The sequence below is a fragment of the Tursiops truncatus genome, chromosome 9 (assembly GCF_011762595.2).
Source record: "Tursiops truncatus isolate mTurTru1 chromosome 9, mTurTru1.mat.Y, whole genome shotgun sequence".
Taxonomy (NCBI): domain Eukaryota; kingdom Metazoa; phylum Chordata; class Mammalia; order Artiodactyla; family Delphinidae; genus Tursiops; species Tursiops truncatus.
Window position 1 is genome coordinate 9,305,263 of NC_047042.1, and position 24,690 is coordinate 9,329,952.

General features: G+C 48.6%; 1 protein-coding gene across 3 annotated transcripts in view; it reads right to left on the reverse strand.

The window, feature by feature from the left end:
• Window positions 1-24,690, reverse strand: part of OGDH (oxoglutarate dehydrogenase) — a 76,333-nt gene that overhangs the window by 32,123 nt on the left and 19,520 nt on the right. For 2 of the 3 annotated variants that reach the window (XM_033862845.2, XM_033862846.2), the window contains exons 3-4: window positions 15,739-15,930; window positions 13,857-13,959 (exon numbers count right to left, since the gene is read on the reverse strand). In XM_033862845.2, the coding sequence (XP_033718736.1) occupies window positions 13,857-13,959; window positions 15,739-15,930 (295 nt within the window). Of the gene's footprint in view, window positions 1-13,856; window positions 13,960-14,088; window positions 14,180-15,738; window positions 15,931-24,690 lie in introns of all 3 variants that reach the window. The other variant, XM_033862847.2, reaches the window with a different exon arrangement.

Here is a 24,690-nt window from a genome sequence, read left to right on the forward strand (position 1 = left end):
ATTCAAGTAGAAAATGAGGAACTGGACTAGACTAGGTCATATATGTCTTAATGGTGATGGCATTTGTATGTGGTGAGTGGAAGCTAGGAGACTGAGAAGTGAGGGACAGTCACCAAGAAGCCCAGTGGCCTGCGGGAGAGCTGCCAGGCAGCAGGGCAGAGGCTTCCACAGCCACCTCTGATGAAGGACGGCGCCATCTCCTGGAAGACCTCCAACTGCACATAAAGACCCATCCTCCAGACAGCGCTCGTAAGTCACAGATCTGATTATCGCTCTCCCCAGTCCAATACCGACAACACGTATTTACTGACTAATTGCTAAGGAACCGACTATCACTGACTCATCACTGTTATTTGCTGAGCACCACGTGCAAGGTGCCTCTTCATCTGAAAGCATATTTCAAACTGACAAACACGTGATGGAGCGGAGGGGCTCTTTCCAGGGCATTATGCGCTTGTTTCATGTTGCAATAATTATCAAAGGGGAAGAGACTTGGAGGAAAACTGCCCAGTGACACTATAGGTTAGGCTCCCACCCACAAGATATTGGCTGGAGTGAGGCAAGGTGCAGTTCACAATCCCGGACGCCAGGATGAAATGTGAAACGAGCACCCACAGTCTCTAACACCTGACTGTGCAAGATCAGACAGTCTCCCATTTCCTGGCCTAATTAAGTGTAAATAAGACAGAGGGCCCAGTAAGGGACCCAAGCAGTCGCTTGCAAACACAGCTGTGTATCCAAATCTCTAGGGAATTTGGGAGATTTGTAAAAATGCACATTTCCAGGCTCCAATGCCAGGACTTGACTCAATTGGTCATGGATGCGCCACGAACATCCCTGGATGATCCTATTCAAGCTGGCTTGGGAACCACAGCTTTTATTTATCTAATGCTCTAGGACACTTTTTTTTTTAAACTTTTAAAAGCAAATTCTGTGTTTTTCAACCTTTTTTTGTTTTATTAAAACAAAAGCAACCTGGCTTTTTTTTACCTTGGGGTGGTGGTGGTGATGGTAGAGTGGCTTGGTTAAGCTATGCACCCATTTCCTGCCGTTATTCTATCAAGAATGAGGATGGGCCATCACGTGGGCCTGATAAAGCATGGCTCTGGCCCTTCACAGCCCAGCTCTCAGTGTTTATGGAGGAAAACCAGAGTTATTTGGGGGACACTTTTCCTAGCTCATGGGAACACTCAGCAGTGGGGGCTAAGGGAACCGGGGTATCCAAAGAGTGCACACTCTGTTGGGAACAGTTTGAACATTTTGATTGTGGAGTTAACCAACGACCTGTGTGTCCCAGAGGAGAACGTGGGCTTGTCGTGACCTTTCAGCATGAAGAGCCCTTGGCCTCACCACATGTGTGATTCTTCATTTCCATCACCGTGAACTGATCATTCTTGGGCTCTACTACTGAACTTCAAAACTGCTGGCCTTGCTTCTGAGTTCTTCAGTCATTTGACAACTTAAATCTACAGACGTCTGGGAAGGTAGTATAGACATATGCCTACCTATTCCCCCACCAAGTGCAACTAAAAACCCCAGATATCATGTATAAAACAAATGTAAGATGACGCCAAAGGGTGGAGAAAAAAGCCAACCAGCCAAGGAGGTCCCTAGGTTTCCTTTTGGGCTCCCATATCCCAGACCTGGAGCAAAGAATGTGGAAACTTCTACAGGTGTAGACAGAAAAAGCCCCAACAAAAGCTGTTCTCTTTAAAGGACCAGGAGAAAGGCAGCCTCGCAGGACAGAAAACTTTTAGACTGTAACTGCTCTGTTCCACCCAAACATACGGAACACACTGCAGCCCCATCAACACCCTTGTCAGGCTGCAGTGCACTCTGACCTCTGACCCCACCCAAAGGTTTCAAAGAAGGCCCAAGAGGAAGCCCAAACTTTCATTCCCTCTGGGAGGTAATGCACTAGCCCACTCCCCCACCCTAATGTCAACAGAGACTTTGGGGCCCAGAATGTCCATCTCCACCGGGGAGTAACTAGGTGGGCCCCTCCCTACCAGAGCAGTGTTCAGAGGAGCCTTGCTATAACAAAGATTTCAACAAGATCCCATCTCATAGTACCCAAAATGTCCTGGTTTCAATGTTAAAAAAAAAAAGAAAAATCACTATAACAAGAACCAGGAATATGTCAGATTGAACGAGAAAAGATAATCAATAGACACTAAGATGTTAGAATTATCTAAGATTCTCAAGAAGCCATTATCAAATGATTTCAGTGAGCAATTAAAACATGAGAGAGACATGAAAAAAAAATTAAGTCTCAGCAAAGACACAGAAAGTCTCTGCAAAAAATTAAGATACAAAGAAGCACCAAATGGGAAATTTTGAAACTGCAAAATATAATAACCCAAATTAAAACTTAGTAAACGGGCTCAATGGCATTATCAGAGGACAGAGGATCAGTGAACTTAAAGGGAGAACAACAGAAATCAACCAACCTGAAGAATACAGAGAAAACAGATTGGGGGGAAAAAAAACGGAAGAAAGTCCTAGGGACGTGTGATGCTGTAACAAAAGATTTCACAGTTGTGTTGATGAATCCCAGAAGGAGAAGAGAAAGCGGGAGGCTGAAAACTTCCCAAATATGGCAGAAGACTTACTCCACAGACTCAAGAAACTCAGTGAACTCACAAAATAAAGCCAAAGAAATCCATGTCAAAATATGTTACAATTAAACTTCTGAATTTAAAGACAAAAAATCTTGAAAGCAGCCAGAATATAGTGACACTTTGCCTAGAGGGCAAAACAACTCAAATAACAGTGGATTTCTCAACAGAGGACAAAACAACAGAGGACAAAATAATAGAGGATTTCTCAACAGAAGCCATGGAGACCAGAAGGAAGTAGGACCACACTTACCAAGAGCTGAAAGAAAAGAACTGTTTCCCCAGAATCCTATATACAGTGATAATATCCTATAGGAATGAAGGAGAAATCAAAACATTTTCAGATGAAGAGAACTAAGAGAATCTGTCATCCTAAATGAATGGCTAAAAGAAGTTGTAAACAGAAAGGAAATGATACCAGAAGGAATCAGACAGGAGGAAGGAAGAAAGAACATGGAACTAAAAAATACAGGTAAATAAAAGACTTTCCTTCTCCTCGTGGGTCTTCTAAATTATGTTTGATGATTGAAGCAAAATTTGTAATATTATCTGATGCAGTTCTAAACATATGTAGAGGAAATGTTTAAGATAACTATATATTTTACATGGAGAGAAGGAAGGGATGTAAAGGGAGGTAAGTACACTTCACTTGAACTGGTAAAATGATGACACCATTAGATTGTGATAAGTTATGTAGTGATATAACACCTAAACAGCCACTAAAAAGGCTAAAAACCACTAAAAACACAAAGAGAGATGATCAAAAAGACTATATATAAATAAAAATGGAATTTTAAAGTATAGGTTTAAAAACCTAGAGGAAGTCAGGAAAAAGAAAGCAGAGAAATGAATAGGGCCAAACAAAATGAAGGATAAAATGGTAGACTTAAGCCCTAACGTATCAATAGTTACATTAAATATAAATGGTCTAAGTATACTACTTAAATGACAGAGATTGACGGAGTGGATTAAAAAAACAGGACTCAACGATATGCTTGACTTCAAATACAGTGATTTAGGCAGACTGAAAGTAAAAGAATGGAAGAAGATATGTCATGTAAAACATGTCCAACAAAAGCAGGAGTAGCTATATTATCATCAGATAAAGTATATATTAGAGCAAAGAAAATTACTAGAGACAGAGAGGGACATTGTATGATAAAAAGATCAATCCACCCAGAAGACATAGCAATTCTAAATGTGCGTGCACCAAACAACAGAGATGCAAAATATGCGAAAGAAAAAACACCAAAACTGAGGACTGAAAAGAAAAATAGACAAACCCACAGTTCGTCTGGAGGCTTCAAAGCCCTTCACTCAATAATCGACTAAAAAAGTAGATAGAAAGTTGCCAAAGATATAGAAAGACTCTATAACTGACAGGATCTAATGGACATTTATAGAACACTTCACCAAACAACAGCAGAGTATGCATTCTTTCCAAATGTCCATGGAACAAATGCCAATTCAGACAATATAGTGGGCCATAAAAACACCTCAACAAATTTAGCAGAACTGAGGGACTTCCCTGGTGGTCCAGTGGTTAAGCATCTGCCTTCCAATTCAGGGGATGTGGGTTCGATCCCTGGTCGCGGAACTAGGATCCCACATGCCATGGGGCAACTAAGCCTGTGCGTCGCAACTAGAGAGAAGCCAGTGCGATGCAACTGGAGAAGCCCACGCGCTGTAACAAAAGATCCCGCATGCTGCGACTAAGGCTAGATGAAGCCAAAAACAAAAAAATTTAGCAGAACTGGAATTATATGGAGTACATTCTCCAACAACAATGGAATCAAACTAGAAATCAATAAGAGAAATATAAAAGGAAAATCTCCAAATTCTTGGAAACTAAACAGCACCCTCTAAATAATCCATGAGTCAAAGAAGAAATATTAAGGGGTATCAGAAAATACACTGAACTGAATGGAAATGAAAATACAGTATGTCAAAGTTTGTAGGACAGCTAAAGCAGTTCTGACAGGGAAATTTATAGCAGTAAATGCAAATATTAGAGAAGAGGAAAAGGCTCTAATCAGTAATCTATAAGATCTTATCACAAGAACCTAGAAAAAGAAGGAAAAAAAAACAATACAAAGAAAGCAGAAGTAAGGAAATAAAGATAAGAACAGAAATCAATGAAATTGAAAACAGCAAAACAGAAAAATCAATGCAACAGCTGGTTCTTTGGAAAGATCAGTAACATTGACAAACTTCTAAAAGGACTAACAGAAAAAGAGAAGACACAAATTACCAGTATCAGGAATAAAAGGGGATATCAATACAGACCCTGCAGATATCAAAAAGATACTAAGGGAATACTATGAACAACATACACTTGACAACTCAGATGTAAACAAACCATTCCTAGAACAACACAAACTGCTGTTACCCACCCACTAAGAAAGAGATAATCTGAATAGCTCTAACTTTTAAAGAAATCGAATTCATAAATAAAAAGCTTCTGAAAAAGAAATCCAAACCCATATGGTTTTGCTGGGGAATTCTACTGGATGTTTAAAGAAGAATTAACACCAACTCTACACAGTCTCTTTCAGGAATTAGAGTAGGAAGAAAACTTCTCAGCTTATTTTACAAAGCTAGAATTACCCTGATACCAAGAGCAGACAAAGACAGTCAGAAAAAAAAAATTACAGACCAATATTCCCTACGAATACAGATACAAATACATACATATATAGATGTAGCAATATGCACAAATAATTATATACCATGACCAATTGAGGTTTATTCCAGCAGTACATGTAAGTTGGGTTCAATACTTGAAAATCAATCGATATAATCCACCATTGATCAGGAACAAAGCAAGGATGTTCATTCTTATGCCTCTTAGTCAACATGGTACTGGAAGGTCCAACCAGGGCAATTGGGCAAGAAAAGGAAATAAAAGGCAAACAGATTGGAAACGAAGAAATAATTGTTCCTATTTTCAAGTGAGATGATTGTCTACCCCCAAAATTCTAAAGAATCTACTAAAAAAAAAAAAAAGTCCTAGAATAAGTGAGCTCAGCAAGGTCACAGGACACAACATAAAAACAATCAATTGTACTTCAAGATATTAGTAATGAATAGAGGAACACTAAATTTTTTTAAAAACAGGAAGTACTGACATGTAAATCTAACAAAACATATACAGAATTTGTATGCTGAAAACTACAAAAAGCTGATGAAAGAAATCAAAGATCTAAATAAGTGAGACATACTATGTTCATGGATTGAAGGGCAACATAGTAAAGATGTCAATTCTCCTTAAATTCATCTATAGGTTTAACACAATTCCTACCAAAATGTCAGCAAGAGTTTTTGTAAATGTAGACAAGCTTATTCTAAAATTTACATGGAAAGAGACAGGCCCTAGAACAGCCAAGGCAATTCTGGAAAAGGAAAATAAAGTTCAGCAGCTACAGTAATCAAGACAGTGTGGTACTGGTGGAGAGACACACCTATTAAAAGAATAGAGAACCCAGAAACAGACCCACTGAATAAGTCCAACTGATTTTTGATAAAAGTGTATAAAAGCAATTCAATGATAAGAAAGACAAACTTTTCAGTTAATGGTGCTGGAGTGATTGACATCCACAGGCCAAAAATAAACAAACCTTGATCTAAACTTCATATCCTATACAGAAATGAACTCAAAATGGATCACAGAGTTAAATGTTAAATGCAAAACTATAAAACCTTTAGAAAAATACAGGAGAAAATCTTCAGGATCTAGAGCTAAGAAAAGAGTTCTTAAACTTGATACCAAAAACATGATCCATAAAAGGGAAAATTGATACACTGGACTATAGAGTTTAAAACTTTTGCTCTGTAAAAGACCCTATTAGTCGAAGAACAGAAGAAACAACACAAAGGTCCTTCAGTGAGTAAATGGTTAAAACAATTCTGGGACACCTATGGCAAGGAATGCTACTCAGCAATTAAGAAGGAAAAAATTAGTGTTAGAAAAGCATGCTGACTGAAAAATGCCAATTCCAAAATGTTACATATTGTGATTTGTAAAACATTCTTGAAATGACAAAATTATAGAAATGGAGAACAGAACAGTGGTTGCCAGGGGTCAAACATGGGGGTGGGGTAGAAGGGGAGTAAGTGTGGCTACAGAGGGGCAGCAGGAATGACCGCTGGAGTGATGTAGACCTCTGTGGCTTGACTGCTGTCAGTGTCGGTATCCTGGTGTGATGTACTATGGTTTACAAGATGGTACCACTGAGGGAACTGGCTGAAAGGCATATGAGAATGTCTCTGTTATTTTTCATAACTGCATACAATTATTTCAAAATGAAAAGTTTAATCAAAACTAGAGTCTCACAGACATGATAAGATGGAGGAAAAGAGAACTTCTGAGTGACACCTGGCATGGAAGGAAGACTGGCCACTGTGGTGAGTGACAGCAGGCAGATGACCCCCGGCACCCCACTCTGGATTCTTCAAAGGTGCTCTGCCCAGAACCAAGGGTCATTAAGGACTCCTTACTTCATTAAGTAACGTTTTATCAGTACTTTAGTTGTCCTTCAAACATGGGAAGATCAAAAGGGAAAAAATGCCCAGGAAGCAGAATCTGAAAGAATCCAGAGTCCAGTCAGAGGCACAGTGCAGGATGTGGAGGAAACGACGTGCCAACATGCAGAATGTAGTGTGGCCTCAGGTCCCCGCTGGCTACAGCAGGAGCTAGAGACAGCCTACGCTAAAGACGGAAGCCCAGCGAAGCGATGGTGGACACGTGGAGGTGAAAATGCTCTTCAGAACACAAATGGACAGAAGCTAATATGACATGGTAAGTAGCTCTACCTGTTGGATAACAGCTATATGACAGGAAAAACATATCTCAAGACAATTAACAAACTTCAAAACACTCGACAGAGTTGTGTCAACTTTCCCCAAATTGCATGCTGGGGAAAGCTGCACATCCTGCTCAAATGAAGTCCTCAGCTCCAGAAAAGTGAAAGGCTCGTTATTTTCATACCTCCTACTGTTAGCATTCGAAGTCGTTCCTTGAAAACTGCAAGATCTGAGAGGCAGAGTGGGATAGCATGGGTGAGTGCAGAGGGAAAAAGACAGGCGAGTTAGTTTAAAAAAACCCCAAACACCCAAAACCCTACACCATTACCGCAGGAACAGGTAGCACAAACACTGTCACACAGACATAGACACTGAAGGAGAACAAGGGAGGGGGGATATGTGGTCTGATAAACATGGAAACGGTTCATGAACAGCTGGAATAAGGTGAATCTGAAGGAGGGAAAGGCCGCTCCCTGAGACCAAGAAGCCACCGTGTGGTGGCAGCTGAGGCCTCCTCATTTCCCCATCCTGAACAAGTGGCCGACACAGAGCTCTCCTGGGAAGTCAAATCCACCCAGTCCAGACTGCTTTGGGATGAAAAAACTGGGGAAAAGAAAATGAAAAAGCCTAATTTTTGTGTCCCATTCCTCAGAACTGGAGCACTAGGCAGAAGACTAGACCCAAAACCTCAAGCTCCTGCTGGATTCTAAAGAGTAGAAGGTAGGTCCTTGGTCTCCCCTCTTGAGAAGGTAGAACCAGGATGGAGGAACTCAGCTGCTGAGGACACAGGCTGAGAGCCACACACGTGCACAGCTGTACACACTCCTGCCCCACACCTGGAAGCTTGCCTGGCGCTAGTGAAAATCAAGATGTTGATCTGGACACACAAAATGCCTCCTGACGCTGGTTCCCTGGGAGGGTGGGCCTGATGACTGAGGGGTCAGAGCATGGTCACTGGCACTGTGGCTGCTCCCTGCCCTGGGAGTAGAGAGGAAGGCCAGCCAATGCATCCTTGGACGCTGATGGCAAGAGCTCTGACTCAGAGAGGACGGAGATGCCTGCTCTGAGTGGGTAAAGCTCTCCTCCTCGCCCTCGAGGACGGCAGCACCTACCAAAGACCTCAGAGCCAGTGGCTCTCAAGACAATGGAACGTCCAGGTCCTACACAAAAGCATGGATGCTTTGCTTAAGGCAAGGATGAAGATTCTTCATTTTTTTCCTTCAATCCTCATAATCAAGACATACGACCATGCCAAGGAGCCATAAGAGTTGCCTGTGGGACTATCTCCCCACCTCCCCTGCCACCTCCCCACCCGCCGCCGGCCTCAAAGGGAACTGCAAACGTGCATCTGTTAAAAAAAATCTAGGGACTTCCCTGGTGGCGCGGTGGTTAAGAATCTGCCTGCCAATGCACGGGACACGGGTTCGAGCCCTGGCCCGGGAAGATCCCACATGCCGCGGAGCAACTAAGCCCGTGCGCCACAATACTGAGCCTGCGTTCTAGAGCCCGTGAGCCACAACTAATGAGCCCATGTGCCACAACTACTGAAGCCCGCGCGCCTAGAGCCTGTGCTCTGCAACGAGAAGCCACTGCAATGAGAAGCCCGCGCACCGCGATGAAGAGTAGCCCGCACGCAGCAACAAAGACCCAACGCAGCCAAAAAATAATGAAATAAAACTAAAAAAAAAATCTAAAGGCAATATGGTAAAATGTTTACATTTGTTCACCGCGGGTACTGGATACGTGGATGCTTTTATTCTTATCTGCACTTTTTGGATATTTTTAAAATAAAATACAAAGAAAAGACACAAACCGAAGGAGAATGGAAAGAGAACAGATATTCTGGTTGTCATTTACAGAAAGCGCAAGGGATTCCCAGCACCTGAGCACTTAAAAACATTTTTAAAAATTACTTCTTGATGAGCACAAGATGCTCTGCTGGGGAGACAGAGAACGGCTGAGATTTGGCCGTGTTGTTCCTAAGTGAAGCATAGCCGGCAAGAAGCAGGGATGTGCCTTGGTCTGCCAGTTCCTGGGCATCCAGGACGGAGGACACCCCTGCAGGGGGAGGTACCCACAATGACCTTAGCTTGGCCTGCCCTCCTGAGTCACTTGGGGAACCTGATCCCAACTCTTCACTCAGTGGTCTGGTGGCACCACACACTCACTGCACACAGCTGCCAATAAATGCTAAGTAAACTGCCCTCTATTGTTCTGAAATTATGAAAGCAGATTAAAATTCAACTCTATTTTTAGCTCATTCTTCCCAGCCATCAAGGGGGCAAAACTCAACCAGAAAGAACGCTCTGGAAGGTCAGAAGGGTGGGGAGACTTCATGTCCTGCTGTGCTGGACATGAAGTAGCTAAAATGTTGCCATCATTTGGACTTTTGAATTGCCCTTTTAACTATTTAACTCAAGCTCATTTCCTAAGACTGACAATTTGCAAACACTAATGGTAAATAGAAGTTTCACGCCTTCCTCTCTATTTACAGAATTTGTTTTGAGTTCTCCTTTAATTATGTTTAAGTCTCACATTTAAGTAAATTCCAATCATTTTGTCACTGTGAATAGTTATACTATAGAATTTATACAGAAACCACAGACGATGGCACTTTTAAGCTGGAATCTAACTCAAATGCTGCCCTTGGAAGAGGAGAGGAAATGGAGGGCAAGAGCTAATGAGAACTTTCACCATGTCCCCACCCAGCCAAGGGCAGCTCTGCTGAGGCCAGAAACAAGACTGCCCCACGCCCCGTCCTCACCCCAGCGAAGCAAGGACTGCATGCCAGCGCAGGACTGCACCCTGGAGGGGGAAGAGCGCACAGGCTGTCTGGAGTTGATTTGTTTCTACTTAAGGTGGCAACAACCCCGACCCCAAGGGACTCGCTGTCAAAAGCTGCACGCTGACCCTTCTTTAGGGCCAACCAGGAGAGGCCTCGCTAGAAAACCTGATCCCATCTGGAGACTTCCCACCTCTCCCTAGGGAGGAATGTGGAAAGAGTGCCCAGGCATCTCAGGTTGGAGCTCAACTCTCCTCCACCCGATGCGACATAAATCAAGATGCTCTTCTGGGGGACACCTGGAACCTGGCTCCTAACATAACACATTCTGGGAAAAGGCCCCCCTTTCCTAAGCAGTCACCGCACAATTCTAGACCATAACCCACACCTGAGAAACTGTTCTAACATTAATTGTTAAATTTTAATCAAAATAATCGATAACCCCACCATCTCAATGATATTTCTGTTGCATTCACAGTATGTTCTGTGTGCACGTGTCTCACGGTGACCCTGACATGCTAGGACCATCCAGCAGCTGGAGCATGTCGGCCAAGTCGGCTGTCTACCTGTTAACACTCTCTACCAGTGACTGCAGGGGCCATGAGTATTTCTAGGATGTTAGCATAGGGAACCTAGGCCAGCGTTTCCCAACCTTCTCAGAATTGGTCAGAAAAGGGCAAGAACTCAGTGGAAACTTTTCATATTTTCCACCTTATTAAAAAAATTTTGAGGGGACATCAGCCCCGCTCGCCCTGCAGACCTGCACTGGCTAGCGCTGCCCTTGGGAACGGCTTCCTGACTTCACCCAAGGCTCGCAGCTGTTCCTCTGGCCCTCATGCTGCTCCAGCAACAGCACAATGCTCAAATACCTGAGGGGTGATCACCGCCTGGGCCTCAGTTTCCCCACAAGAGGATGGAGAAATCGTGCCGCATCCACTGGGAGAAAGGAAGGGCAGCTCAGGGGTGTTACGAGTGGGACGCAGGCTTGGGGAAGGCTTCTGTGCAACACAGGACACCACTGCAGTCACTCACTTACCCCAGACCAACACGTGGGCCACGCCGACCCCCTGCTTTGGCAGGTCCCTGCCCCGGAGCTACCCTGTCTCCTCGTCACTCAGGGTGCAGCCCAGTCCTTACTACTACCAACTCCTGTGGGACCCACTCTGGGTTATTTGCTCCATTTCTTGGTTTCTAAATATATATCTTTACCAGAGAAACCAGCAGCTACTTATCTCAAAAGATTATTAACAATCACAGTGGCTCACACCTTCATGGAGCTTAGTAAGCTCCAGGCACTATTCTCAGGAGTTTATTTAATTCTGAAACAACCTAACAGACGAGGAGACAGAGACAGAGGCACACAGCTAGTCCTGGCAGAGCCGGGCTTCCACATAGGGAGCTGGCTCGAACCCAGGCCCTGAGGTTCGGATAAGATGGTGGGCAGGAAAGTGCTCTAGGGACTGTCCAGTGTCCCTGAATAGAGCAGTCACATTGGACCAGTTGTTTTCATAAAGACCTACATACATCAAGGATGAGATAATTTAAGACTAACTTTCCTACACTAACCCCATTGATCATGACTTTTAGGTCACACTATTTTGAATTCTCGGGATGCAGTGACCTTTTCTCCTGCACAGGAGGGGGCTGCTGCCCAACTTTCTCCTGCTGTTTCTGAAGGGCTCCCAGCTGGAGGATGCCCAGTCTTCCTCAAATGAGCTCAGGAAGTTCTGGGCCACCTCTGTGTGTCTCTGGCTTATAACCCTCGCCATGCTGACACAGAACCTCACAGGGGCACACTCGGGGCACTATTCCAGAGTAGAACGTAAGGCAAGGCTGAGATGGCCAAGAAAGAACTAGGAAGAAGGACAGAGGTCCTGCCTCTGCCCCTGCCCCTGATGAGAGCTGTGAACTGAGGAGCCAGGCAGCATCAACTAGGCCTGGGGGCTCCCACCCTTAACAGACTCCTGGGCTGGGATGGCCTGGGGGGCGCTTCCAAGAAAGCCCCACCTGTGCCTGTGGGCTGCGGCGGGAGCCATCCCACCCTGACCAGTCTTGCGTGGGACAGAGAAGAGCTCCAGGCTCCCCAGGCAATACTAAAGAGCTGGAAACCACCGAAAAAGGTCCGTTTTGATACCAAGAAACTAGCAACCAGGGATGGCACAAGGAACAGGGGAGATGCAGTTTCGGATGGGAGAAGGAGACCCCACCTCCCCTGTGCCTTTCTTGTTGAAATGCTTGACTGTGCATGGGAACACCAGGCTCTGTGGCCTGGGCCGGGCTGGCTCTGCAGTCCTCCTTTTCTGGAGAGACAGCTCCAGGGCACAGGGCCTTGAGCTCTCATCAGGCAGCTGGTGCCCTGGGGCTCGCAGGTCTCTCACGTAGAGGGGGTGCTCTGCCCTGGACCTGGAGGGGACTCACGGTGCTGAGGGGGCTTCAGCACTGGTGAGCACAGGTTGGGTCAGGCCTGGGTGCTGCGGGGACTAAGTGGCGAGGAAGAGGAAAGGAGCTCCAAGTGTCCTCAGGGACACTGCAAAGAGAAGCTCACTTCTGGGGTGCACAGTTGTCACCACTCAATAAAGTAGCAGGGTTAAGCTCACGTCCTGCCGACAATCTGAACTGGCCCTATTTAATCATATTCAGGAGGGCTTCTCTAATCTTTCTTCCAAAAGTGCAGGTACAAAGTAGAGGAAACCCTGCATTACCTAGGAGTGTTTCTGAAATGAAGACGGAGCAGAGACGAACCTCTAACAGCAATCCCAGGGCCAACACTGTTTGAAATCCAGCCTTACCTGACTAGTGCCTGACCTCCCACGTCACAACTCGGACACGCCTCTAAGGGCATTCGGGCACCACAAAGCATTAGTGACTGTTATTCAGGAGGCAAATTTCGTCCCCTCCCAAAGAGCAGCGTTAGGCAGGTAGGTAATCATCAGTTTTATTAGCATGCACAGTGTTTCTCGAAAACAACCTGGCCATTTAAAAATTAGTCACGTCGTCATTTCTGCAGCACAGGTTAGCAGCACGGTGACTTAGAGCAGGTTAACTTGAGAAAGCAACCGCAGGTGTGAGCCCAGCCACGCCCCTCTGCTCAAGACAGAGAGGGTACGGTGAGCGGGACTACAAGCGCCCGCGGGGACGCCTTCCAAAGTTTCCTCAGTATGATCACCGGCATTTGAGAATCGAGACACCCAAACTGCACCACCTGCTCTGGAATTCGCCCTGTCAAAGGCAGGCCACACCGTGCTTCAGAGCAGACAGTGTGTGACAACGGTCCTGAGCAGTGCCCCGTCTGGGGCAGCACTGCCCTGAGATCTGGAAACCGAAGCCAGACGAGCTGGTCTCTGGAATATCTTCTGACCCGCCTGCCTGGGTGGGTCATCTTTTTCTCTGTGCCACAAACCTTTTCTGCCCCCAAATTTTACTTTCCAATTTTGAGACTTAGATAATTGAGCTCATACGATCTGGCTGAAAAGCTGAGATAAAAATAACTTGCCCAAAACACACTAAGGCTACATGACTGATAAATGTCAAGTGATCAGAACGAAGGAAACTTAAGAGTCTTTCCCTCTGCCTGTGGACGTCCTGGCTGCCACAGGCTGGGACACAGAGAGAGGAGCCACGCAGCGCAGCGCTGGCCGCTCTCAGACCCTCACCAAGTTTGTCTGTGGATGAGATAATATCAGCGGGCACGGAGGAGTCCAGATCAGCATCCAAAATTCCCAGGGGGTCCAGCTGTGCTACATGGTGCCCTCGTATCTACGAATGGGCCAGCGATGGAGAGGGAAGGACACACACAAAAGGACAGGAGAAAAAAAAGAGGGAAGGGGTAAAAAAAAAAAAAAAGTAAAATTACATTAAAATTAGTGTTTACAGATTAATTCTCACCCACGTTTGAAGAAACAGTTACTGGAGCATCATCAAAATTTACACAACTAATTCCGAGAGGATCAAGTTTTGCAATGTGGTGACCCCTGACCTGGAAGCAATAATACAAGCAGTCATTAAGCAGGTCCTGTGGGCTGTGGCGAGGGGTAAAAGTTGCACTTGGTCAAACCTTTCCCTGAGAGTGCCAATGAACCCAAACAACAAAGTCAGTTAGTAAAAAGACTTACAATAGTTTGTTTTAAAGCACTATTGTGCATAAATGCACTTTTATAAAAAGGGGATAAGCTCCTCAGGTTTTGATAAACCTGGCAGTCTAAAAGGACCCACTTCTCGGGATCCTTCACAGTTTTCCTGGATAAACAGAAATGGGATATGCTGGGGACTTTAGCGCCAGTGCGAAGACCACTCAGCTTAGAACACGAAGTCCCTAAGGAAGGGGTGGGTGTGGCCCTGCTGCGTGGGTCAGGGCACAGGGGGCACAACAGCAGACAGCTACAACAGGGACCTCAGTGCCTGATCTGAACCATTTAAAAGCAAAAAGACACGTAAAATCCCTTCCAATTTTGTTTCTTTAAGTCTTGGATACTTTATCCACTGTTTCTTGCTAACAATTTGGGAAGGGGAGCAGTTGCTGAGAAGTCACTTAAAGACCAACAGAAATGACTGAGGCTGAATAAGTCAGGCAGTGGTCAGCACACACCAACTGGGCCTCCTTCTACAGAAACGCCCACTGTGAACGGCGTGCGTCTCGTCATTTGCCCTGGGGAGAGAGCCTGACTTGCCAGGCTCCAACAGGACAGACCCACCCTGTGCTACCTGTCCTGACACCTGTGGCAACTGGCCCCGTGGGCGGAGGGGAACGGTCCACATGGCCATTTCCAGGAAAGAGAACATCGGAGACAGAACTCTGTGGTGTGACACCCCTGCTACATTGCAGCAATGCCAGAAGAGGCAGCAGGGGAGCCCATGTCCTGGGAGCTCCCAGAAGGGCCTCCCCGGGCCCGATTTCTCCTCCTTTCCTCCTGAGAACTACTCACAGACCAGGTGGTAAGGTCTGAATTCTGGGCTCTTCTCCACACCACGTGGATATCCTGGAAGGGGCTTCTGGGCTCTGAGAAAGGCCATGGAAGCCCTTAGTTCTGCATGAGCCTCCTCCAACGGGGCTGACCACTGACTGGAATGCTCCTGGAGAGGTGGCCCCTCTGCAGGCTCAGCTGCCCCTCACCTGCCTCTCCCTGCTTCCATGGGCTCTGCTTCTGTCCCCAAACCCTACAGGTTCATTTTGTCTTATTGCATTTGGGCCCTAGCAACTGAGAAGGGGAGCAGCACACCCCTCCTGGTCACTGCTCCCTCCTGGGCATCGGCACTTCCCCTGACACCCGGGCACTGACCGCGTTTCCCTGCTCACAAATCATTCTTGCCAAGCTATGGGAAGAAATAAGGGCAGGTGCTAAAGGTGGCAGAGGATCTGCTCAAACAGGGTGAGACCGCCTGGGCTCCTTTTCTCTTGTCATATGTCATTTTTGCCTCCCTCCAGCCCAGAGCAGGGAGAGAGAGCGCCTAGTGTTTGGTGGGGGTGAAAGTTAAGCGACAACCTTCATGGGGTCAGCGGGGCACTCTGTCATGGATGGCTGGCCGCTGCCACCTTACCTGGTAGGCCCTGATGAGAGACTGCACTGCCAGGTGATCCTCCACCAGCTTGTCCACGTTGGGCTGAACCTCCACCAGGGGCTGCGCTCTGGCCACAGCTGACAGGGAGCCCAGGCTCAGGGGGAGCGGGCTCTGGTAGGCGGTGCCCGGGGGCGCTCCGGCGTTGGTGTTTCGGAAAAAAATGTCCCATGACTGAAGACAAAGAAGGAACACACATGTCACTCCGTTGCTCCCCTAAGGCCTAGGACTCATTTTTAGCCAAAAAGAGAACTGTTCTCGGCAGGTAAGCCTTGATTATGCCCATCTACCAGTAGCCTGGTTGGGTCAACTTCTTCCTACTCTGGACAGCCTGCTTCTGCCCCCAGAGGGTGGCTCTCTCAGAGGCTGGGCCCCTGCTTCCATCATTCCCTCAGATGCGCCTCCTCACCCCAACCCTACGACGCAGATGCCCTCCCATCAAAACCCCCAAGGCCCAAGGCCGAGCAGCTCTGCCCGGCTTGTGAGTGCCAACTGCTTCCATGGCAGGCAGCCCAGGAGGCAGGTGAACAGAGGCCTTCCTGCCCCATCTGTTCCCTGCCTAGTCATCCGGAAGACCAATGCTCGTGGCCCTCCTGCCTCTAGGGCTGCAGCTGCCCCAGGTCCTCAAACCCCAACTGGGCCTCCTCAGGGGAACTGAGTGCATTTAGATCCTCTTTCCAGACCCCAGAGGCGTGGCACAGCTTTTGAAGCCCAGGCCTGCTTGCTTGTGCTTTCTCACCGGACATAAAACAGAATCAGGGGGACTTCCCTGGTGGCACAGTGGCTACGACTCTGCGCCCCCAACACAGGGGGCCCAGGTTCGAGCCCTGGTCGGGGAACTAGATCCCAACACGCATGCTGCAACTAAGAGTTTGCATGCTGCAACTAAGGAGCCCGTGCGCCGTGGCTGAGGAGCCGGCGAGCCGCAACTAAGGAGCCCACCTGCCGCAACTAAGACCCGGCGCAACCAAATAAATATTAAAAACAAAAACAAAAAAAACCCAAACAGAATCAAGGCCTTTATGTAAGAGGCAGCCCGGAGCTTGGACCTGTGAAGCCTGAAGCGTCCTCACCGACCCCTACAGAAATAGTCTTGTCACTAAGGGCTCAGGGTGTGCAGTCGGAGGCAGAACCTTAAATCTGAGCTCTGAGATCTTGGCAAATAACCTAAATTTCTGTGCTCAGTTCTTTCATCTGTAAGATGAAGACAAAAAAAATCTATATATTCTTCATAGGTTTTTTTTGTAAAGACTAAAGGCATTTAGCACACAATCTGGTAGGCAGTTGGCATTACTGGTAGTAACTAGTATTACTACTGGTTTCAACTTCCTTTGTGCTAATGTGAACTAACTCCTCTTCCTATTATTTTTGGCTATTTTGTATTTGATTCAATTTTTTCTTTTCTTTTTTTTTTGGCCATGTTGTGCGGCTTGTGGGATCTTAGTTTCCCGACCAGGGATCGCAACTGTGCCCCTGCAGTGGAAGTTCGGAGTCCTAACCACTGGAGTGCCAGGGAATTCCCTGATTCAATTTATAATCTGCATAGACATTGTGAACTATAATAGTTTATCTCATACAAAGACGTGAAGCTTAAAATAAAATTTTAGAGGTCAGAGAAACTAAGATTTAATAAAATTCCATTGCCAAAAAATATATATTAAAACTCAGAGAGTTTAGAAACATGAAAACATTGTCTTTCTTCTCTGCCATGCATTTTCCAGTTTCTAAGATTCTTCTGTCAATAAACTCTGGTTAGACTTCTTGAAAAATCTGGAGAGGAGAAACTTCACTAGACTTTTGTTCGCCCTCCCAGTTAAGTGCTACCAAGATGTTGTCCAGATGGGCTCGTCTGGGAGCTTGGGCAGGTATCGAATGGGTCTATCTATGTCTGGGCAGAAACCCTGAGACTGGTCCTGAAGCCTGAAGGTCTTCTGGCTTTTTCAGGCAGGCTCTTTATGACATGTAGACCTACTGACTTGGACGGTCCGAGAGATGGCTGCATGCTGCTGCCAGTCACAGACCCCTGGGATGCGCACAGGCCTGGAGCATCACACAAGGCAGCCCGGCCTCTCACTACAAGTGTTTCTGAGGGGAGCTTTCCAGAATGTTTATATCATTCTACAATAAGAACACAGTCCTTTTGTATTCAAAAAGATTAATTAAAAAAAATCAAACTATTAGGGATGATAGTACAACACGGTGAATATACTAAAAACCAGAACTGTACAATTTTTACATGCAAATTCTACCTCAATAACAATTTTTAAATGTTTTAACATATCTCACTATTCAAGGTTTTACTGTTTTTACCTTTCTGGTTAATTTTCAGCATGTCAGCTGATGGTAGAAGGGAGCTCTGGGGTTCTCTTTTGGCAAAGGCCATAACACCGACTGCAGAGCACCTTGCATCACGTGACCTGACAACCAGGGGCATTCTACACCCAGGGCTTGGAACCCCAAGACCATTCTCTCCCTCTGAGTCCTCTAACAGGGGTAAAAGCAGTATGCCCACCAGAGAAAGCAACCGACTTACTCTTGGGAGAGAAAGGAGAGGATGCCTCAGGATCAGCAGCCTTGGGCAAGGCAAGGCTGCCCCAAGCTCGGCACCCACCTGGTTCCTTACACAGGCCTAAGGAGCAGACACGCTGGACACCCCCAAACATTTCTGACTCTGTGAGCTCGTACAGCAGGCCATGCAAGCTCCACGCATTCTGGGAGCAGCTCTGGCCCAGGGCTCTCCCTGACCCCCACCCATACCTCCAGTAACCGAGGGCCTGGACTGAAAGGAGCCCCGTTGATAGGGTAGGGGATGCGGCAGGAGTCAGCCCAGCCCTGCACGGCAAGAACCAACAGCACACCGTTCCTGACTTGTAAAACCTCATCTAGTTTCTGCTTTGCCCCCAGCGGGCTCTGGCACTGGCGCCCCCACCCTTACGCGTGTCCACGCCAAGTCCTGCTCTGGACATTTACCCTGGGGCTGCAGGGGGGCTGAAGGACAGGGCATGACCCTGAAACCAAGTAGCCTCTGGAGAGCAGCACACAGGATCCCAACTTTCTTCAAGCCTTAAACACTGTCTTCTTCCCCACAGAACGCATGAACACATGTGTAGAAATGCAGCGGCAGTCGCCCAACGACAAGACCTTGGATGGAGAGGGTCCCCTGGCTGCACGCCGACCCCTCACCCTGATGGGCACCAGCTGCTGACAGACCCAGAGCCAAAAGGCATAGCAAAAAACACAAGTTCACCTCTCTTTAGAAAAATCAGCTTTGAATAACAAGAAGAGTAGTGGCAGCCACAGAGGTAGGAGTAGTTACCACACTGATGTTCCAAGCACCTGGAATGCCAACTACAGCCTCCTGGGGAGAGGTTCAGGCAGGCAGGACTGATAGCGTGGTCACCAGGCAGAGATACTGATCAGGTTAAGTAAGACAGAGCAACCCTTACATAAACAGCGTCTCTCAGGCTGGCTTACCCTTGCCAAAGCCAGCAAACAATAAAATCAAAGGATTTCCAGGGCTGACACCCGGAGGGCGCAGGCCAGGCCCCTGGGTGGCAGTGGGGTGGGGAGGGAAATCGCAGTCATCGGGCCTCCTCTCTCTGACCTTCTTTTGTGCTTGGGATAAAACTCCAGGTGATTTTCAATTGGCTGAGGACAGCGACACAGACTGAAATTCTGCTCAAGCTGGAGGCGGTCAGAAAAAACTGGTTCCTACCAGTATTGCAGAGAGCTGGGAACCACTGGGAAAGAATATGCCAGGAATGCAGCTTCCTCCAGGCCCGTAATTCACCCCCGCTGCGCACGCTTCCCTGCAGCTCCGGCAGGCCCTCCCCCGCACGCTCTGGGCAGGTGTGGGTACCTGCACTCAGATGAGGGCCCGCCCAAGGAGCCCACCCCAACAAACAGCAAGCCCCCTTCCACCAGATCCGATCAGTTTGCACACGTGGGTGACAGAAAGTTCCTGGCGGCATACACTTTGCAAAACCCTCGCACCGCAGCTTAAAACCAGTAAATTTTCATGTAAGTCAGACCTCAAAAAAAAGTTGATTTAAGCTGTGAAAGTGAAGGTCATTTTTTCTGGCTTGTAGGTTTCACCGCCCTTCAGAGGCAGAGCTTCTCTCCCTCCAGCATCTTCTCCAAGATGCCTCTTTCACCCCTCCCCTCCCCACACCTGAACTGGCTTCCACCTTCGTTCGGTAGTAGCCTGCACCTCCCCCACTCCTGCTGCCTGGGGCGCTCATCCCCTCTCCACACACTGACCCGCCTCATCTTCAACCTGTGGCTCTGCCACTATCTGGAGAGGGTTCCCCTTCTGATAATCGCAGCCCTCATTTGCACACGTCTGAACTTGAGGCTTTGTTTACCCGTATGTCTACCTGCTGCCAGTTCCAGTTCTCTCCCCGGCAGCGGCTTCCCTGCTGTCAGAACCAAGTGTCTGCAGACCCGCTGCAGGGACAGGTGACCACGAGGCTGAAGTGACCGGTCAGTGGGCCCTTTCCCAAATGAAGAGAAAACTTCAAGAAGAGGACGCCTGTGCGGTCCCACATGCCCCCTGCACGTGGAGCTTCGCGGCCTCCGTGCCATAGAGGCGAGCAGCCCTGGCCCGTCAACGGAGGTGTAGGCAGGCCACCCACCTCCCATGAATGGGTTTAAGGTCATCAACTTGTTGCTGAAATGACTTAAACCAAAACACGATAGATTTCAAGTACAAATAAGTATAACATTCTGGGTGAAGTGAAACCAGAATTCTTACATTTAATTTTAGATAACTAAAAGCATTTAACTGTAGTACATGAAGGTCTGCTTTCAAAAGCCATTAGCTCCTCTGCTCCCCCATACACCTCCCAGGCTTCTCACAGCCCCAACGGGCTTTCCCTGCCGCCCGCCGCCAGTCCTCTTCTCCCCAGTTAGAGGGAGCTCTTCAAAGCTGCAAACACATCCCTTCTCTGTAACGTCTAAGGAAGCGGGTCCGGTGCTTTGCACATAGTAAGTGCTCAACACACCTGCTGAGTTAAGTTCAGACAGGTCAGACTCCTTCAAAAGCGAACATCTTGACAGGTGTGGTGTCAGATGCAATGTCAGGTGCAGTGGTAGGGCTGGTATCAGGTGTGATGCTAGGTGCTGTGCTCCCTGGGATGTCAAATGTGGTGCTGGGGGGTGTTAGCTGTAGTTCTAGGGGTGGTATCAGATGCAGTGTTAGGTGTGATGCGAGGTGGATGCCAGGTGCTCGGTCTGGCGTGGTCCTAGGGATGGTGTCAGGTGTGGTGCTAAGTGCTGTGCTAGGCAGGGTGTCAGGTGCAGCAGTGGGTGCGGTGACAGCTGTAAGACCGTGGACCGTCCAGAGTCCTCATCTCAGATAAGGCACTGACCTCAGTGGCTGTGGGAGTGCTAACCAGGGGACGTGGGCGTCAGTGGTTCAGTGAGGCAAGCAGACTTTACCCTGTTGATTGTCAGCAGATCGCAAGAGTGTCAGGGCCAAGTTCCTGACTGTGAAGGTCGTGACAGAGACTTGCTCACGAAGGGTTTGGCTTTGGAGGGGTCACAAACCTGCTACCAAGCGCCCTTCCCCACCCCGTCTCAAAGTCCCCCGATGTGTGTCAGATACGTAGGCCAGTGCAACCGTGTGACCTACCGGGGCCACGCACAGGCTGAGCCCACCAGAGTGGGCCTGCCTGCTGCCCGCCCGCTCCTGGGCGTTGGGAGCCCCAGTCCTGACCCCCACAGGCTGGGCGAGGGCCAGGGAAGTCGCGTCAGCTCTCTGTGCCTCATTCCTTGCCTATAAAGGTAGGGAGCACTTACTTAGGACAGCCCTGTACTTGTGCTTTTACACCTTAAAAAGCACCTGTAGGTATACTCATATTTGTTCAAGAAGCTGATGATCAAAGCTTAACCCCAGGGTTACTAATGCTTATTCTAGCTGCTCAATTCTATGACTCTGGGTTCTGGATTGGCCAGGCCACTTTCTCTCGTGCAAAGTCCCCTTCAGATGCCCTGCTGTCTCGTCTCCACCTTAGCTATGGAACAAACCCCACCCACCCGCATCATGCACCCTGGTCTAGAACATGATGTCACCTGCTAGCCACCACCACCCTCTGCTGGGCGCCCTGCCAAGGACCCTGACGTAAACACCACGCGGGGGACCGGGCGGGGCAGCCTCTGGCCACCTCTTGAATGGACCAAACCCCAGGCTCAAAGGCCATCACAGTTGATAAACTAATGACTGCCAGGTCTGGACGTCAGATGCCAGCACTGTCACAAACAACCATATCATTATGTTCTGATACTGACAATGCTTTTTAACTGCCACAAACGTGAAATTCAAGGGAACAAGTGACCAAGGAAAACACATGCATGGCCAAACAAGGGTTTGGCGGGTTCAGGCTAATTCAGTCAAATAAATGGACAGGCAACAGCTCCCTGAGCCAAGGATGGTCACCTGTGACTCGCTGGCCGACAGCGCCAGCTGTCCTTGAGGAGGTGCCGCTCCTCAAGGACCCTAGTGCCCTGGAGGGAGCTGGCACTGCTCTGAAGCTGCACGTCTCCCTACCCACCCTGCACAGGGGCTCTTCCAGCTTAGAAAGTGCGCTGGCAAATTCTGCAATTATTTTCTAAGTGCCTAGCTTTCTGTGCACACCAGCCCAGCTATGGCGTGGAGCTGAGCGATTCATGTCTGTGCTGTGTATGAAAAGCCTGCATGGGGCAGTGTCTACAACCCTCCTGCTGTGCCCTGTCTGTGCCAACTGCTGGGCTCCATGCCTTTCCTGAAAACACCGTGTGGGACTGTCCAAACGTCCTGACGAGACGATGCCCGGGGTGAGGGGGCGAGAAGACCCGCGGTGGACTGCCACAGACCTGCACAAAAGGTTCCTGCTTCAGGGCTAGGCAGTCTCGAAAGACATGCATAGTGCTGGGCTGCAGACCCCTCCAACCACCAAGGCAGGGCCTTGCTCAAACTGTCCCCAGCTGAGGACGGGCGGGGCCATGTCCCGACCCAGCTCACTGCCCACCACCACATCTAAGAGGCACCAGGATCAGGGCCTGCCTGACCTGTCACCACAGATCTATTTACACTGGGAGCAGTTAAACTTGGGCATTCTGCTCGGGGATGCCTCAGCCACAGAAGCCAAATGAACTGTGCTCGATTAGAGCGATGCTGTTATTTTTAAAGCACAGTGTAGCACAGGCGAGAGAACATCTCCAGACAAGTTCTACTATCTTCTCTCTGTATGGGCGTGCAGGTAAAATGTCAATAAACACACAAGATTAGCAAAGAAAAGCTGCCTCAGCTCTGCTCTAAGGAATCTGCTGATAGAGGAATGATACTCCCTGGGTTTCTGCCCTAAAGGAAGTAGCCCCATCAGATCATTATAGAAAGGACTGTGGTAGGCTGCCCAGGGGCCACACGTCCTCCCAGGTCCACAAAAGGCCCCCTGCAGTGGCCATGTGGCTCCTCCACTGGGGGTGAGCCCTTGGGGGCTGGCCTGAGACTTGCTTAGACCAAGGCCACGGGTGGGAGTGGCAGTGTGAGTTCTGGGTGGGGCATCCAAGGCCTGCAGCCTCTCCTCCTCTCTCCTCTCTTCTCCTCTTGGAGCTACACTGAGGACTTGTGAGGGAGTCTCTCTGGTCCCCTGGCTGATGGCAGGGCCTGGTGGATAGCAAGCACCAAGCACCAGATGTGAGGGGGTCCTTTGCGGGGCTGCAGCCTGGCCAAACCTCAGCTGCACGGAAGCTGGGAACCATGAGAAAGACTTCATTGGTGGTGTTTCGAGTTGCCAAGCTTTGGGCTGGTTTATTACACAAACGCTCGTAGAAACCAGACTTTTACTGCAGGAGAATATTATACGCAGGCCGCCTGTGACGGCTCTCATGCGCAGTTTTTCTGGCATTGCTCAGGAAGTGAGAGCCCTTGCCCTCTGCCTGGCGGTCCGCACCCAACAGTGCATTCTGTCAACTCAGAATTGCAACTCTCAAGGGCGGCTGTGCGGGACCACAGTGGGCATCTGGTCCCCACGCGCCTAGTGGATGGCCCCACCTGGAGGACCTAGCCCAGCGGAGCCAAGCCTCAGGCTGAGAGAGAATTCTGGCTCTGCGTGTCGGGACCACTTAAGAGAGAAGGCCCTAAACTCAGAAACTGCCCATGGACGGCAGAGCCCAGAGCCCAGCAGACCTTCAGACCCCTCGCGGGGGCCTGGCACAGGCGGAGTCGGGGAGTGAGTGGCCTAGAGGCTCTGGACTGACGATGTGATCACCACCACAGCCCCTTTCTGGGAAAGGCCCCAAAGAACGCCTCCGGCTGACAACGCGCTCCTTCTTCCCTTCCCCAGAGAGGAGGTGCCAGGCAGGCGGCTGAGGCAGAGCTCGCTGCGCCCTTCTCAAGAGCTGCCCCAGGGACTTCCCTGGTGGCGCAGTGGATAAGACTCTGCGATCCCATCGCAGGGGGCCGGGGTTCAATCCCTGGTCAGAGAACTAGATCCCACATGCATGCCACAGCTAAGAGTTCACATGCCACAACTAAAGAGTCCACCTGCCACAACTAAAACCTGGTGCGACCAAAAAAAAAAGGAGCTGCCCCGGCCCCGAGGTTGACTCGCTCCTTTCTTGCTCTTGGTGTCCACCTTCCCCTTGAGGTCGCTCTGGATCTCTCTCTCCAGTTATCACTGACATTTAAAAACCCACGATTCTTGCTTAAAATACAGTATAAAAGGATAGGCATTAAAAAATCACGCTCCCAAAGATGCAGCACGCCTTTACTCCCAGCCCGCCCTCCGGCCACTGCAGGCTTAGTTAGCTCTCCATCAGCGTCTGACACCCTCACTTTCTGCCAACTGCTCAGGGGTCCACACTCCCACAGCATTTCACAAACTAAGCCAACACCCCTCGGCTTGATCTCGGGGCCTCTCCACGTATGTCGCAGCTCAAACTGCTGGTCTTCAC